The following is a 17,662-nucleotide window of genomic DNA, read 5'->3' on the forward strand; positions in this document are numbered from 1 at the left end:
CTGATGGCTCTGTCCTGGTGCTCTGTGTGTGTGAACCTGCTGGAAAGTGAAGCTCCAGGCTGGCTGACCTCACTTCATTTTCAGGTGTGAGTGTCAGAGGAACAGATGAGATCTGGGGGAGCGAGTGCTACAAGCTGTGGAGTTCTCTTGGTGTCTCCAAGCTCCAGGGCTTCTTCTGCCCCCTCAGCTCAGCTCCCTGCCTGGCAGGTGACTGGAATTTGTCCCTCACAGGTGGCCCAGCAGAGAAGGCAGGTCTGCAGCAACTCGACACGGTGCTGCAGCTGAACGAGCAGCCTGTGGAGCACTGGAAATGTGTGGAGTTAGCACACGAAATCCGGTGAGTGTTCCCCCAAAACCCCGGGGCAGGGCGCTGGGAGAGTTGGTTTGAAGGGGCCTAGGGTGGGAGCACTGAGTGAGTGCAGGAAGGGGAAGGCTCTGGGGGATGCAGGACACGGGGAAAGGATACCCTGGAGGAGAAGGAAGGATACAGGGGCTGAGGAGCTTGGGAGAGGGGCAGAGGGGTTGGAGGGAGGAAGGACTGCAGGGGCTGTCCCTGGCTGAGGAACGCGGATGCAGCACCTCTGATCTCCCCATGCTGTCTCTGCCAGGAACTGTCCCACGGAGATCATCCTGCTGGTGTGGAGGCTGGTGCCTCAGGTGAAGCCAGCCCACGAGGGCATGATCCGCAGGTCCTCCTGCAAATCCACCTACGACCTGCAGTCCCCTCCCAACAAGCGGGAGAAGAACGGCGCAGTGCAGGCGGAGCAGCGCCGCAGCTGCCACATCCTCTACGATGGCAGCGAGGGGCTGGGGCTGCACACCTGGGACAGGTACACCGAGCTGGGCAAGCGGGGCCAGAACACCCTGCCAGCCCTGTCCCGAGTGCCCTCTGCTGCAGACCAGAACTACATCATCCTGGCTCCGCTGAACCCCGGCAGCCAGGTAGGGCTCAGGGGCTGCACGTGCCTGAGGGCTCTGTGGGCTCAGTGCTGCTGCCTCTCCTGGCCCCTTCACTCTTATCAGCATCATCTCTAAATATTTGCCAGAGCAATGCCAATTTTACAAGCCACAACTCTGTCCCTTGTTGGAGCTTTCACTGTTTTCTAAAACATTTCCCTGCTGCCTCCCCTCATGGCTCACTGCAGGGGTATGGGGAGGATGTGGGGAGTGTTTCCCCTGCACAGACCACAGTGCAAGTCATTGCTCTCACTTTCTGCTGCAAAAATGATTTTCCCCCTCTCTGAAGTGCTTTGGCTTGGCTGGGTTTGGCATGTTAAGATTTATAGTTGGTTGTAGTTGTGCCTGAGGCCTGCTGCAGGTGACTGTGCTCTCTGTCCCTTCCAGCTGCTGAGGCCTGTGTACCAAGAGGACAACTCCACTGTGGGTAAGTTGTCCCAGTGCTGGGAATGCTGCTCAGAGCACCCAGCTCTAAGCTGGCCTTCTTGGCACCACCAAATCCTTATCCTGAGTTCTGCAGAGGGCTCATGTTTTGAGAGAAGCAGCAGCAGCCTGGGGCTTTTGGGTGGGATCATCTTCCCACTGTGCCTCACCTGCAAGCAGAGAGGAGGGAACATGGCACTGGGTGAGCCTCTCGTGAGGAGGGCTGTGGGAGCTCAGAGGGAGCTGGTGGTGGGGATTTTCCATCAGGGGCAGGGTGAAAACATGAAGTGTGAAAGCTCTGAGCATTGTGGTTCTCCACGTGTCCATGACGTGTTTCCCTTCTCATCCATGAGGCCCTGCTGGGAGAGCTAATCTCCTGCTCTGAGATCCCCTTCAGTGCTCCAGCAGTGAGGGTGCCTGTGGCTCAGATCAGTGCCAGGTGGTTGTGCCAGATTTGGGGGATATTCAAGCCCTGGGCTGCTGCAAAGTCTCTGGCAGTCTCTGGGCCAGCTCTCCTCAAAAAACCTTTCAAATATGAGCTCATAAACGACACCTGTGACAGGTTGCTGGGTTTTTCTGGAGCTCCCTGGGGATGGTTGGACTTGTGGGAGGAGTGGGCTGAGGTGGGTGGCAGGGCTGGGCACTGCAGGAATCTAGGTCCTTGTAGAAAATACCTCTTGTCTGCTCGTGGATTTTGGGAGCTTTGGGAGGCTATGCTGCACCCTGGCCTGTCTGGATGCCCTCAGGATGAGCTGTGTATCCCTGGGTGAGGTGAGCTCCTGTAGAATTATGTACCCCCAGCGTTCCCTGTCTGGTGAGGGCACAGCTGGACGACTTGGTGCTGTCTCTAAAGGTGTGGCAGTGTCCCTAGAAAGCAAAGTGTGGGGCTGGCTGAGCCTTGGTGGGAGTGCTGGGGGGCAGGAGGGAGCAGTGTGGGTGCCAGACCCCTGTGTCTCGGATAGTCCCAGCCCCGGAGCTCTGCAGCCAGGAGAATTTTCCACTCTCAACTGCAGGGGATGTTTTGTTCCACGGATAATTGCAGCTCTTTCCTGCTGTTTGTGGATCCTGTGAAAAGATGAGCTGGACCACGGGGACTTGTTCTTACAGTAGGGTGGGATTTGGAAGGGTTGGGCTTCTTCCCATAACAAACTCTGGATTTTTATGGATTGTTTTCAATTATTTAATGTTAAGTCTTCAGCCTTACCTTACCTTCAGGAAGGTATCAGTTAACCTGAGCAGGGATGAAGTGTGGCAGCACAGAGCTGCCCACCAGTCCTGCAGTGACAGGAGCTGACATTTGGGTGTGTTTTTGTGCCAGGACTTGTGCAGGTGATCATTTCCTCTGATAAAACGAGGTGATTTAGGGATAAGAGGAAACACAGATCCTGAATAGCTCAGAAAGATTTTATCTACCCTGTGCTGAGCTCTCTCTTGTGCCTCGATGTTATCTGGCAGTGCAACCATGAAAAAGGGAAAAGGGAAAATGTCAGGATTAATGCACTCAGAGGTGGAGACAACCTCTTAGGTCAGGAGGGTTCCCCCCAGCAAAGGCAGCTGCTGCAGCCAGCAGTAAACAGCCAGGCTGGCTTCCCACCCCAGTGCTGGCTGCCTCTGCTGCCTTTATCTGGGAGCAAATGTGCTATTTCCTAATACTTAATGGAATATGTAATGCTGGGCAGGTTTGTGTTTGCTTTGGACGAGACCTTATCTGCCCTGAGCCACGGTCAGGGGTGTTTTGGCTCATTTCTGCCTGGGAAGGTTCTGGGCATCCTTTACAGTGCAAGGGCAAAAAGCTGCTGTGGTGGCAGCAGGAGCTCCGGGGTGGCTGCAGGGAGGGAAGGAGGGATGCAGGGAGCTGCAGGAGGGATGCTCATTCCTGTTCCTGAGACATTCCCTGTGGGGCAGAAGGAGAAAGCTCCAGCTCCTCACCTGGATATGTTCAATCCCAGTGGAGAGCTCTGCCTGCAGCCCCAAACTGGCTCAGTTTATCAGCTACAGGAGGAGGGAGGAAGGAAATATTTTGATTTTTCAGCGGGGTTTCTTTTGAAGTAGACCTGATTTTTTGGTTAGAGAGCCATTCGGTTCCTTTTGGAGCTGTTGCCTGTGAGTTTTAGGTCAGAGCACAGGTTGCTGGTGTCCAGCAGGACATGGTCTGTGCTCTGCTCTAGCAACTGAGGTGAGAGTGTGCAGGGGAAAGCTACCTGTAATCCCTCCTTTGAGTGAGGATAATCCTCTGCAGGGGAGAGGGACAGACTGAAAACCAGTCAGGCTGCTCGGACATTTTCCAGCCCCAGAATGTAATGCTGAAAAACAGAGGATGATGTGGTGCCAGCCTCATGAACAATGAGGTCATCCCTTATAAATACACCCAATGTCTGAATAACCATCGCTGGGAGCAGCAGGGATTGATCCCAGGCCATGAGTGTGTTTGTAACTTCTGCCTCTTTCTCTGACACCTCCAATCTCAGTGTCTTCTGAAAACTGGGATTAACCCACTGCCCCATGGCATGATATTGCTGCACTTTGCTAACTTCCATGCCCAAAATTCAGAGCAGGCAGCACTTGTGTGGATAAAAATGTTTAAGTCCTTCTCCAGCTCCCTTTAGGCACTGGGAGGGACTCTGAGGTCTCTCTGTAGCTTCTCTTCTCCAGGTGAACACCCCCAGCTCTCCCAGCCTGGTTCCAGAGCAGAGCTCCAGCCATCAGAGCATCTCTGTGGCCTCTGGAATCTCTCCAGCAGCTCCAGGTCCTTCCTGTGCTGTGACCCCAGAGTGGGACAGGGCAGGGCACTGCGGGTGGAGACTCATGAGGGCAGAGCAGAGGGCAGAGCACCTGCTGGGATGTGCTGGCCTGCAGCAGAGCTTGCTGTGGCCTCTCTGTACCTTCCCAGCTGTGGCTGTGCTGCTGGTGGCATCCACTGTAGTCCTCAGGCCACCGAGTGAGCGGCTCGGGAGCAAAACCACCCAGGAGCATCTTGTTTTGCATTGGAAAGCTGAAATCAGTGCTGTTATTTCATGAATCCCTGGGACACTTTGATTGCAGAGTGATGCCTGTCCCTGCAGCTCTTGGCTCCAGCTGTTCTCCAGGAGTTCCATGCCTGGGAGAGCAGGTCTGAGCTGCAGTGGGCAGAGCTGGAGCTCTCTCCTCATTCTGTGTTTCCTTCTACCTCCTCTGTCCATCCAGGGAATGCCTGTAAAGGGAAATCACACACAGGCTCGGGGAGGAAATCCAGGCTGATGAAGACTGTGCAGAGCATGAAGAGCCACGGGAATTACCAGAACTGCACCATCGTGAGGCCTCACATCCCCCATTCCTACGGCACCTACGTGACCCTGGCTCCCAAGGTGCTGGTGTTCCCCATCTTTGTGCAGGTCAGTGCAGCTGGAAGGGAGCTGTGATGGGATTAGAGTCCAGGCAGCCATGCAAGGATCTCTTTCCCAGCAGGATGCCTGTCATCCTCAGCTCTCCTCTGGAGCTGGTTGTTCTTGGCACAGTGCTGGGGACTGTCTCAGATGGAATTGTGTCCTGCCCAAGCAATTCTCTGTTGGATTTTTTCCCCTTTTCAGCTTTTAAATCTGGTCCTTGGTGCTTGCTCAAGTTAGGAGAAGGTGTCCCAGCTTCTGGGCTTCAGCAGGCAACTTTGGATTTGCAGATCAATGTGACCCTTATTGAGGGTCCTTTGTACTGTCAGTGTGCAAACAAGGGGTTTTACTTTAGCTGGTGACCAGCACTAAAATCTGGGCAACCTGTGCCAGGGCCTCAGCACCCTCCCAGGGAACAATTCCTTCCCAATATCCCATCTAACCCTGCCCTCTGGCAGTGGGAAGCCATTCCTCCTCATCCTGTCACTTCATCCCTTGTCCCAAGTCCCTCACCAGCTCCCTTTAGGCACTGGAAGGAGCTCTGAAGTCTCTCTGGAGCCTTCTCTTCTCCAGGTGAACACCCCCAGCTCTCCCAGACTGGCTTCAGAGGAGAGGACAAGGATCCAGAGCAGTAATGGCTTGACAGGAAATTGATCTGCCTCCCCAGTTCCATGAGCTGTTTCAAGAAAACAGCCCTGAATTTGGTGGTAGTAGCTCTAATTCCCTATGTGTCCTTCATTTTGTCCTTCATATGGCCAAAACCCCAGAAACCTCGTCTCATCCATGTATTTTAGTACACTGCTGAAGAATCCCTCCATCTTTGAGCCTGTGGGTAGCCCTCTGTTCTCCTTTGCCAGTGGCAGTGACTTTGTCACCTCAGCTCAGACTGGTGACTTCCTCTGGGCTGAAACCATGGTCCATGTTTCCTGTCACTCCAGCCTGAGCCCCTGGGCTGCCTGGGCCTGCTGTGGGCTGGGCTGGAGCTGGGCAGGTGTTTGATCACCTCCCTCCTCCCCGAGGGCACCTGGGTGACACTTGTGTTGTGTTCAGCTGCCTGGGCTCTGCATGGTTGGCCTTTGGTAGGAGCACAGCTGCCACTTTCTGCCTCCTTACTCCCCAAACCTGTCTTGGATGGTGCCTGGCAATTTGCCGCTTCAGGAGCTGGTTTTTCTCTTTGCACTCTCCTGCTGCAAGGCCCTGTGCATGTCCCCTCCTGTTCCCACTGTGCTGCTCCAAGGATGATCCCTGGTGGTGCAGGGTTTGTTCTGCACTCAGGACACCTGAACCTGTCCCATTCTCCAGCACTGACTGGGGAGCTGGGCGTGGCATGGGAAAGGACAGGAATTCTTAAAAGCTTCCTTAAGAGTGATCCACAGCATCAGGTACAAATATTCACGTGTGAGGGACGTGGGAACCTGAGGTGCCACACTGTGGTTGTGTTTCCTGCTGACAAACACCCACAACGCCCCCGTGCAGAGCAGCCCCTGTGCAGAGGCAAGGCCTGCCTGGCTTTTTACAGCTGGGGCTGACGTAGGTGTGAGTGCAAAGTTTTGTTTTCTCCTCTAACTGGACTGCAGGCGTTGTGTCCTTCCTCTAGCACTGTGTGGGCTGACTTCTCCCTGGGTGAGTTACAGCTCAAAGTGAAGATGAAGTGTCTTTGGTGGGTGGAAAGTTTATCTCACAAACCACACTGCCACTGGAAAGTTTAACTGTTTCTTTTGTTTTCTTTTCTATTTTTTTCAATCCAAACCAAGCCCCTGGATCTTTGCAACCCAGCCCGGACTCTGCTGCTGTCGGAGGAGCTGCTTCTTCACGAGAGCAGGAACAGAACTACACAGGTAAAACTCTCCTGTTGTCTGAGTTCTCTAAACCTGCTCTTCTGCAGTCTTATGTAGAGGATTGAATCATGGAATCGCAGTGGTTTGGGTTGGAGGGCCCTTAAAGCTCATCTCATCCCACCCCTGCCATGGCAGGGACACCTTCCACTATCCCAGAGTGCTCCAATTCCTGTCCAGCCTGGCCTGGGACACTGCCAGGGATCCAGGGGCAGCCACAGCTTCTCTGGGCACCCTGTGCCAGGGCCTGCCCACCCTCACAGGGAGCAATTCCTTCCCAAAATCCCATCTATCCCTGTCCTCTTGCAGTGGGATTGTCCTGTCCCTCCAGACCCTGGTCCTTGTCTCCAGCTCTCCTGGAGCCTCTTTAGGCACTGGAAGGGACATTGAGAAAGGACTGGAAGGGACACCTCATTACACTGAGAAGGGAAATGTTTTATTGTGCAGTAATTATATTAATATGATGCTTGGAAAAACTTGCAGTCAGTTTATTGTGGCATAAGCTAAATATCAAAACTCTTCTGGGCTAGAAATTGACTGTTGTTCTGTCTCCTTTGGGCTGACAGAGGGGAAACCATGAGTGGAAAATGCACATCAGTGACAGCCCAGCAGACTCAGGAGGAGGAGGTTTAAGGACATTTTGTGCCAGGTTAGAGAATCACAGAATGACAGAATGGTTCAGGCACCACTGGAGGCCATCCAGTCCCCCCTCCCTGAGGAGGATCAGGCAGGATTCCCCAGAGCAGTCACTCCCCCAGGATTGTGTCCACATAGCTTTGCAGCACCTCTGGGGAAGGAGAATCCACAGCCTAGAACTAGAGCTAGACAGAGAACTTGCTACAGATGTTCTCAGAATTTCAGTTCCTGAAACAGTTCACATGTCCGGTCTGAATTTCTCTCGTTCTTCTTACTTCAACTTTTCTGCCATGTTATTGGAGAGCTCTTAGAAATCTGGGGACACAGATTGGCTTGGGCACCCTGTGGATGTGACAACTCTTACCATCCAAACTGGCAGCATTTGGATGTGTTGATCACATTCACTGCTGGCTTCACTTGCATCCAACTGCAAAGTCCTGGAATTTAGGAGATTGCAGGCAGCAGCTGGCAGAGCCCACTCATGCATTGCTAACCAGTGCCATTTCTTTTGGGCTGATTTCAAAGGATCTCACTGCTGTACAGAGTAATCTGGGGTTGAATTTAGCTGCAATAATGTGTCATCTTCACGGATCTGTAAAGGACGTTCTGTTCAGTTTCTGGGTGACACCTTCTGGGTGGCCAACAGCAGATCCCCAGAGCCAGCTCCCATCACTGGCCAGTATAAACCAGTACAGGGTTGTGTTAAATGTCTCCTCACTCCTTCTGGTTTTCATTGTCTAATTCATCCCTTGCTTTGACTTGAATCACTTGGGGTTATTTTCTGCCAAAAAGTTCATGAAAATACATCAAAGTACATACAAAATTCCATGATTGATTAGAAAACTTGTCACTAACTTGTAACTAGAACCCTTCTTCTGTTTATTCTGCCATCCTGTGCTGCTCAGAGTCTCCTGGTCACCTGCAGGAATGAAGCCCAGGTGAACTGCTGGCTGTGTGGCACAGCTTTGCTGGATGGCTTGGGAATACAGCTGAAGTCAGGCAGCTCCTCCTGGGTGGGTTGGACATACCTGCTTTCAGGTCAGACTCATGTCTGGAGTAGCAACCAAATGTGGAATATTTATGGATAACTACTGCTGTTTACAGCCTGGGTGGGGTATTTGTGCACATGGGGGTGATGGAGAACCCCAGGACAAGTGTGTTTGGAGGAGGGGTCTGCTCTCACTGCAGAGACCCTGCTGTGGGCAGGGTCAGCAGGAAAATGGCTCAGGGAAAGGACTCTGCTTACGGTGCTTTTGGGATGAGTGTGGAGCTGGGACAGGATTTCACAGCTGGAGCTTGTGCCAGGAAAGCAGGATGCTGGCCAGGAATGTGAGGCAGCGTTTGGGAATGCAGGTGCCCTGGGGCTGTGGTGTCTGGGTGAGCTGGCACGGGGCAGGGCAGGAGGGTGTGAGTCAGTGCGCTGGGAAAAGAGAAGTGCTGAATGGAAACACCTCGTGGTGCTGAGCCCTTGCTGGCAGTGACAGTGGAGGTACCAACACCACCCTGTCACCCATGGCCCTTGGCAAGGGCTCTCTCATGTGTGGCTGTGTGGCACTGCCATGGGAGGCTTTGTGGAGCTCCAAGGGATCTGTGCAGCTCTCTCTGGAATGCCAGGCTCCAGTTCTCCAGCAGGGCAGGGCTTTCTGCTCTGGTCCTGCTGGGCTGTGAGGGAAGAGAACATGAAATTCTGGGGCCAGAAAGACCTAAGCCAGCCTGGACACAGCAGAGCTACCCCTGGTGCAGGAGGGCTCTGACTCCTCTCTTAGCTGGACTTGTCTTCTTTCCCTCTCCAGCCTTCTCTGCTGCCCACACAGAGGCTGTCTTGTGTCCAGTCAGTCCTTTGTCTTGCTCCATGTGGTATTCCATTTTCCCACTGCTCTTCCCACCCAGCCTCTCTCCTGTGGTTTGCAGGACTGAGTGGCTCGAGAGAGGAGAGCCCAGGTGAATTTGCTGGAGCTGAAGGTCCTGCCCCTTTCTTTTCTTCCCAACCCCCCAGAATCTTTTCCCTGTTGCAGTTTTGACGTCAGGCACTTCATCCTTGTCCCTGAGCAAACTCTCTCCCATCTCCTGAAGGAGTCAACCTATCTCTCTGGAGGCTTGCCAGAGTCTGTCCTTTCCCTGACCTTACCTCTGGGGCAATCCTTATTCAGGCCTTAATCACATCCTGTCTAGACTTTGCTGCAATTCCCGCTTTTATGCTCTCCTGAAATCCCTCCAGCCCCTGGAGCACCAGAGGAGCCAGCAGGCAATGGCACATGAGGTGTCCAATGTGGGCTTTGGCCTTGTCCATCTGTCTCCAGTGGACCTGGAGGCCTCCCAAAGCTCTGGGGTGTCTGCACAGCTTGGGCCATGCTTGTGTCCTTCTCATCCCTCCTTTCTGCCACCCTGGCAGGTCAGGATGAGCTTCTCTGGAGTCCTGAAACCCCATGGATGGGCATGGCCAGGTTTATGCTCTTCTCTGTAAAGCATTCTCTTCTCCCCCCCATCTCTCTCTGCCTCTCTTCCCAAGTGCTGCACTCCAAATTCCTGGTACTGCTGGCCTGGAGAGGTTGCCAGCTCCCTGCTTTGGTGGGTGACTGAGTTGGGCCAACACAGTGGTTTGACGCAAAACCTACTCCTTGGCACAGGTGTTTCAAGCTCATTTTCAGCCTTTTTTAGACACTTTAGTTTGGCTGAGAATACCAGAAACCTGCACTTACCTCCTCCCTCCCTCCATCACACTGCTCCCACTGACTGTCCCTGCTTCACAATCTCTTGATATCCTTGTCTCCCATTTTTTTCACACCATTTCCCCATCTGCACAGTCACTGCTTATGCTGTCTGAGGGAGGGAGTGGAATCCCTTGGGGTTTTCAGTGCCTGCTGACCGCTGATGGTCATGGTGTGGTCATGGTAGAAGAGTTTTCTTTTCAGGTAAGGCAAGGCAAGGGCCAAGGTTGATACCTAAAGCCTTCAGCATGGGTCTCCTTTTGGAAAGTGTGGTGGTTGACCTTCATCAAAGCCTGGCTGAGTGTTTAACTCCTTCCTGAGTGGATGATTTCCGTACTGATAATACTGGGAGAAAAAAATGTGTCAGGCAGTGAAAGAGGGTAAATGTGAGATAAAAGGGTGCTGAGAAGAAGGGTGCTGGGCACTGCCCAGGCTCCCCAGGGAATGGGCACAGCCTGAGGCTGCCAGAGCTCCAGCAGTGTTTGGACAATGCTGCCAGGGATGCACAGGGTGGGATTGTTGGGGTGTCTGTGCAGGGACAGATGTTTGACTGGACGATCCTGGTGGATCCTTTCCAACCCTGTGATTCTGATATTTTCTAAGTCTTGGAGAACATCCATTCAATTTGGATACATCCAGAAAGAAAAATCCAGGAGCAAAGGAGCACGTCATGCTTAGAGAGTTAGGGCTGAGGCATGGAAAGCAGTGACTGAGAGGCTTTGATGTATCAGTGGAGGGTAGGAAAATCCAGTGTGTGTGTTCTGCCCCTCTGCTCAGGGCAGTGACTGATCCACCCTGCACATGGGAGCTGTGCCATCCCTGTTGGATGATTCCAGTGATGTTTGCTTTATCCACGATGCTGAGGGTTTGGATGGTCTCACAAGAGAGCTACCAGGATAAATCAAGAGCTGAAAAAATTGAGGAAGATTAAGAAAGCTTTATCCATTTACCTCAACTGAACTAATGGGAGCACAGGAACTCTGCAGAGACACTCCTCGTAGTGGCAGCACTGGAGTTTCTCTTGTGAAGCTGGGATAATTTTCCTGGAGAAGAATGCAGGAGCAGAAAATGTGTGTAGCTCAGTCCTAGGGGTGGATACCTGTCAGTCCTAGGGTGGTACCAGTCCCAAGAGGTGCCCACCAGGACACAGGGTTTCTCCAGCCAGCTGCAGGCAGCATTCTCTGGCCAGGTGAGATGCAGGTGATCATCCCCGTATTTTCCTTTGGCATCTGGCAGCTCTGTCATGAAAACTTCTGCTCCCATAGCTCCCTGTTCCACTGGGCACTATGACACTGGCTAGAGAGGGAGATGGCTCAGAGTGAATCCACTGGCTCAGACTTCCCCTGCTGAGCCTGACTGTACAAATGGCCCTGACCCCTTTTTCTGGTGTTCCTGCTGATGCCCTGCTGCAGCTGTGAGGTGTGACCTTCTCCCTGCTGTCCATGCATGGATGAGCAGGAGAAGATGGGGTTAGGAAGGGAGTTAGCTATTCTTAAGTGTGAATGTGTCTTCAGGCTTCAAGGCTTCATTTCTGGCACCTTTTTGTAGTGATTTTGTTGGCACATTTTTCTTTCCAAGATGTGATGTTGTGTCCCTCCTGCCCAGGGCAGGGCTCTGTGGCAGTCCAAGAGTTATCCCCTCTAGGGAAGCACATTGCTCCTACCTTCCCTCTTGGCTTTCAGCTTCTCTTCATTTCCTTCAGGAAACTCTTTAAACGTGTCCCTGACTCCTGTGCCAGTGCTTTGCCAGTTCTGTTCTGTAGCTGCTCAGGTCCCTCAGCACAAGAGGCTTTGCTGTTTGCTGTGGTGCAGAGCACAGCCAGCTGAGCAGTGTGGAGACATCAGAGTCAGCCTCTAGGAACAATTCTTTCCCCCCTGTAAAATCTGTTCACACACCCCTGAAATGTCCATGTGACCATGGCCATGTGGCTTTGATCCCTCCAGCAATAACCTGGGGTGCCCATCTCTGTCTTCAGACAGTCCTTCCCTCGTGTCAGCTGTTGTATTTCTTACTTTGGGGTAGGAAATTAATTTTGGGAAATAGCCAAAGCTACTCTGACTCCCCAAGGAGCAACTCTGGTGAATTCTGTGCCTTGCCTGGGTGAACCCAGACGTTGTGTTTGCTGTTAGTTTGTTCTTGGCTTTTATGGGCACTGTGATATTTCAGGGTAGATCTGTTTGCCAAGGGCTGTTAGAGAAAAGTCACAGCCTGTCTGTGGGATGGCAGCCCAGGGCAGAGCCCCACAAACTCCCTCCAGCCTCCCCCTAATCCCTGCTGCCCTGGGCTCAGCCATGAGTGCAATTTCCCCTACTCAGCTCTCAGGTGGGGGACGTGTCCAGCTGCCACCTCTGGGGTCTGCCAGAGCCCTGGGCCCTGCAGTGCTGGGCTGTCCCTGTCCCTGCTCCTGGGGTGGAAGGGGCACTTTTGTTTTCCCCCCCAACAGCCTGGAGGAGCAGAGGGACCTCTGTCAACTGCTCTAAGATCAAGTGTCTTCCTGGAAGCAGCATCTGATAGAGATGCTCTTACAGAACCCGCACTGGATGTGCTTTTATCTTCTACATCCTGAGTTCAATCCACCCCATCTTCCCATAAAAGCACAATGTTACCTGTAAATACTTAGCGTGTAATTCTGTTTGCAAGATTCCCCGTTGAAACCTGCTTGGTTTTGAAGTGATTTTCCTGCTGACCTCAATATTTTTTCTTCTATTTAAACTTCCATGAGTAGTAGGTCTTTAGTTTCTTTCCTCCATTTCCATGTGACCCCTTATTGATCGTGCTTTTCTCTCCTTCATTTTGGGCTGCTATTCCCAAAATTCCTTCAACATCTCTCCTTTGGGCTTGAGATGGCACCAGACATGTCCCAGAAAAGTTACCTTTTGGCTAAGGTGGGCATAGGATGAAGGTTATAGTGCAGTTTGTACTTGGTTATTCCTTGTGTTAGCAAGATCAGAAGGAATGAGGAGGGTGGATGTGGGCACTGGGCCAGCAGTGCTGAGAGCAGAGAAAGGGATTTTCCAAGTGACACAGAGAAGAACAGCCCCTCCCTGGTTTCATTGTCAATTAAAACTCCACCAGTAGCTTTGTACTTACCAAGAATCCCACAAAAATGAATTTGCACTGCAAGGAGAAATCTTGTGGTGAGCGCTTGGTTTTGGATTTGGATCCAGATGCTTCTGCCCTGATGTGAGACTCCCCAGCATGTGATAACTGTTCCCCAGCTTGTCCTGCTCAGGATGTGTCCATCAGCCACTGGGCAGGGACACAAACCATGCTGGCAGCGTGTCCCTGTCAGCTGGGGCTCAGTCCCTGTGGGAGCAGAGTCACCTCTCTGTGCTCTCTTCCACCCCCCTGGGACTCTGGGTGTTGTCTCCTTTTGCTAAAGGGTTGCTAAAAGGCCACAAACCCTTCCTTGCTGTGGCTCGGTGTTGCAAAGCTTTCCCTTTGCTGTGGGAGGTTTAGAGGGCACCCCAAGGCTCCCACATGCTGCCCTGAGCAGGTCTGGCACCCACTGTGCCACTGTGCCAGGCACTGTGCCATTGCCACATGGCAGCTGCTCCCTGCCATCTCTGGTGACCAGGGACAGAGCCCAGGGAATGGCTGGAGCTGGGCCAGGGCAGGTCAGGCTGGAGATCAGGAAAGGTTCTTCCCCCAGAGGGTGCTGGGCACTGCCCAGGCTCCCCAGGGAATGGGCACAGCCTGAGGCTGCCAGAGCTGCAGGAGTGTTTGGACAATGCTGCCAGGGATGCCCAGGGTGGGATTGCTGGGGTGTCTGTGCAGGGCCAGGGGCTGGACTCCTGGATGATCCTGGTGGGTCCCTTCAAGCTCAGGAGATTCTGTGATTCCATGATTCCATGATCTTTGAGGTTTTCTGTGTGCCCCAGCTCCTGGAGGGCAGGACAGGCTCACACCTCAGCTGTGGCACCAAGCTGCTCATCCCTGGGAAGCTTCTGGGTTGAGGACTCCAGTACAGTGGAGAAGCACATTTTTATTTTAAAGGTCCCATTAATCTGAACTGATTGAACTGGGGACCTCAGGCAAGACTTTTCGCTCTGCTCTGGAGTAGCTCCCAGCTCCTGGGACACTGGAGTCACTCTGGAGTCACTGCTGGAGCACAGCTCTGGGCAGACACTTGGGCTGGTGTTTCCTTTCCACCCACCCCTGTGGTTTGAGGTGTCAGCTTTGTCCCCTGCAGCTGCTCTTGTTGGTTCTGCTCCTGTAAAAACCAACATTTACTTTCTCACAGAGAACAGTGAGAAGCTCCTTCATGAGTGTGCTCAGGGCGATCAGATTTGCTTTCAGGCTGCAACTTCTGCACTGTGCCGAGGTTAGTCGGCAATTTATTCCCTCCTCCTGCTCTGATTTGTAACTCCTGTAAATGGGAAGTGACAGGAGGGAGCAGAGAGGGTGTGTTTGTGTGGTGTGGAACTGTCGGGCAGGTTTATCCCTCCTGTCACAGGACTCCACAAGCCTCACTAGGTGGCTGCCAAGTGAGGGGAGCCTCATCTGAAGCTCGCTGGGAGCAGCCCGAGGGGTGCAGCAGCAGTCAGCCCCTGGGAAGGGCTGTCTGGGCTCCCTGCTGTGGCTGGTGCCTCTCCCAGGGCACAGGACAATTCCAGGACACTGCCTCAGTGCCAAGGGATGAATTCCTTATAGCCTCTCCTCTGCTGCTCCTGTGCTCCAGGTGACCCTCTTTGTGTACTCCGACCTGCTGCTCTTCACCAAGGAGGATGAGCCTGGGCGCTGCAACGTGCTGAGGAACCCTCTGTACCTGCACAGTGTCAAGCTCCAGGAGGGTGAGTGTCTGCAGCAGCAATTGGAGACATTTTGGGGATTTTCTGGCTGTTACCTACCAGGGTTTCTGCCCAGCAGCAGGAGAGCACCTCACTGTCCTGCTGCTTCCAGTGCCATCCAGCTGGTGCTTCCAGATCATCCTTCCTGGGGTGCAGGGCCAGCATCACCCCTCCTATCCCTACTTTAACCCAAGCCCTGGGAGATCAATCTCCTGGGACACCTCAGGAACACTCAGGCCCCCTCCAGCCTTTTTGGGTGCTCTCTCAGGATTTGGGCTGGCATTCCCCAGGGTCTGTTCCCCTTGCTGGTGTCATGCTGTGACAGCAGGGACTGACCGAGGCTGGGAAAGGGAACTGAAGGCTCGAGATTTCCCCAATGGTGCCTCGAGGGAGTTCAAAGATTGGCTCTGAGCGGGGCTGGCCAAGCTCTGATGACCTTCACTTTGCTGCTGTGCTTTTCTACTTCTCTCTTCAGCCGCCCACGGTTTCCCCCTGTGCTCGCAGGGGAGCAGAGAGCAAACCCTCAGAGCAGGGCTGGGGACCTTGTGCTCACTCTGCACCTTTGCTGACACCTTTTGTGTCCAGCTGAGGGCTCAGAGAGGCTTCTAGGGCAGGGAGTGATCAGAAATGGGTTATTTCAGGTTGGAGTGCTGAGGCTGTACAAAAGACTCCTTTTAGCTCCTTGGGTTCAAAGGAAGAATGAGGGAATTTCTCTGCCACATCCTATTTGCTACGGTGGAGCCACTCCTTGGCCTTGGGCCCAGTTTCACCTTGTTCCTGGAGTGGTGTGGTTGCTTTTTTGGGTATGGGGTGTTTCATATGCAGTTACCTGACTGTGCAGGTGTGGGGCTGATGCCACAGCTCCTCCTCCAGCCTAGGCAGCTGGACTGGGAGCCCATGTGGGAAATAGGGATTGGATGGAAGGAAAAACTTTCCTGTTATGAGGTTGGTCAGGTATTGTGTTGCCCAGAGAGGTTGTGGGATCTCCACCCTGGAGGTATTCAGGGCTCTGCCCTGAGTGCCCTGATCTGGGTGCCTTGGGCAGGGGATTGGACTCCAGAGCCCACCAGAGAGGCTCCTTCCAACCTGAATTACTCTGGAGCTGTTGAGCCAATGTCTTCATGCAGTCTTATGGCCCTGACCAAAAGGAACAAATCCAGATCTGGGCTGCTTCTCCAAAGAGATCATTTTCTGGATGAATTTTGCTGCTTCCCATGACTTTTCCCAGCTGAGCCGTGAGCTCTGTGGATGGGCTGTGTCTCTCCATGTGCCCCACATTGTTCTGAGCCTCGGTGCTGGACACCACAGGCTGCCTGTCAGTTGTTATTTCGCATTTCCAGCACTGTTTCTGTTTCCAGATGAATTCCCTGACCTATTTGGTAGGGGCAGAAACACAAGTGAGGGACATGGGGCATCACAGCACGAGCCATTGAGAAAAGCCATTGAGGCTTCCCTGGGCTTTGTCAAGTGTGTTCTCAGCGCTGCTTATTTCTAAGAAAGGGACAAAAGGAATTGTTCCTTGTTAAAGAGCTTTTGGTCAGCTCCTGGACCATGTGTGTGTGCTTCTCCTGGGTGCTCCCAAAGGCTGGGGAATGGCTCTGTTCTTGTTCACCTGCTAGGAGAAATCAGTTTCCCTGGTGCTGCTCCTGGCCCTGCACACCAGGGTCTGTTTGCAGCTCAGTGCAGGGTTGTGCCCCCTCACCTCAGGCACAGTGGATTTGTGAGCAGTTTTCTGCCACTTATGTCCTTGTTGCCATAATAACGGGGCTGGATCATGTCTGGAATAGCTTCCCAAGGCTCTCCAAAGGGGCTGGAGGTCCCTACAGCTCAACCCACCCCCTGGATGCTGGGAATCCAGCACAGCTGGTGCTCGGGCAGCTCAAACCCTCCAGCTCCGGGCTGGGCTGCTTCAAAGGCGGATGGAGAGAGCAAGAAGATGTCTGTGCCTCTTGGCAGGAGTTTGCTGCTGCTCTCCTGAATGACTGAATGGCCCATGAATAGGAACAGGCGTGTGGCTGCCTCCAACAATTGAGACATCTCCGGTGCGCTCAGGGCCATTGTGCTGTTTCCTGTTCCTGCCGCTCGCTGCTCTGTGCGAAAGCAAATCAGTCTGATCTGCTGCACAATGCTCTGTCTTCCTGCTTTGCAAGCCCAGCACGGCTGATGAGCACCACGCCAGCCAAGGTTCCCAGTGACACAGCGCTGGCTTCCTCACCAGGCACTGTGGGAATTTCCACGCGCCCAGGGCTGCCTCGCTGGATCCTGGTTCCCCCCGGGTGGGTGTGCTCAGCTTTGGGACAGAGCATTCCTGTTTCCCCACACTGTCAGCCCCGTTCCCAGCTGGGATCCTGCAAACAAGGGCTTCTCATGTGCTGCTCTGCTGTCCTTGACATCCCAACCTGCTGTATTGTACAGCTCCAAGATAGGCAAGGGCCAAGAGTGGGATTTATGGCCTTCTGTCCTGCCTTGGCTTCTCCTTGCTGCCCCAGGGGTGCTGGAGAGCACCCAGGGCTTGCACCCTGCCACACTCCCCCAGGGACATGTGCCACAGTGGGTGACAAGCTTGTCCCCTCCTGGCAGCCAGGTTTGGATGTGCTCAGCCATCTCCCTCTCTCCCCACACATCCAGGGCCTGGCAGCACCTTTTCCTGGGTGCTGGATTCAGTCCCATCCTTGCTGAGCAGATCTGGGGATCCAGGGATCAGGGTGCTGCCCTCACCAGGGCATTGCTGCAACCCTTGGGCTGTGCAAAGGAGCAGGAGCAGCTTCCCTCTTTTCCCATCTGTTTGACCCAACACCAGGCACCACATCCCCCTCCCCGTCCCCAAAATCCAGTGAGCAGGGGGTGCTTTCCATGAGCTGCCCAGGGAAGTGGCAGAGGCAGGGTGGTGCTGGGAGCTGCTGCTGTCCTGGGGAAGGCAGTGTGGGTGGCAGGATGAGGCTTAGCTGGAG

At 53.6% G+C, this 17,662-nt stretch overlaps 1 protein-coding gene across 3 annotated transcripts in view; it reads left to right on the top strand.

Moving 5' to 3' along the window:
- RGS3 (regulator of G protein signaling 3) overlaps positions 1-17,662 on the top strand; it is a 74,140-nt gene that overhangs the window by 16,545 nt on the left and 39,933 nt on the right. For all 3 annotated transcript variants that reach the window (XM_085076459.1, XM_085076460.1, XM_085076461.1), the window contains 6 exons: positions 232-337; positions 609-942; positions 1,345-1,384; positions 4,564-4,751; positions 6,497-6,580; positions 14,603-14,714. In XM_085076459.1, coding sequence (XP_084932585.1) covers positions 232-337; positions 609-942; positions 1,345-1,384; positions 4,564-4,751; positions 6,497-6,580; positions 14,603-14,714 — 864 coding nt within the window. The remainder of the gene's footprint in view (positions 1-231; positions 338-608; positions 943-1,344; positions 1,385-4,563; positions 4,752-6,496; positions 6,581-14,602; positions 14,715-17,662) is intronic.

The sequence above is a fragment of the Lichenostomus cassidix genome, chromosome 17 (assembly GCF_008360975.1).
Source record: "Lichenostomus cassidix isolate B80296 chromosome 17, HeHo_3.0, whole genome shotgun sequence".
Classification (NCBI taxonomy): Eukaryota; Metazoa; Chordata; class Aves; order Passeriformes; family Meliphagidae; genus Lichenostomus; species Lichenostomus cassidix.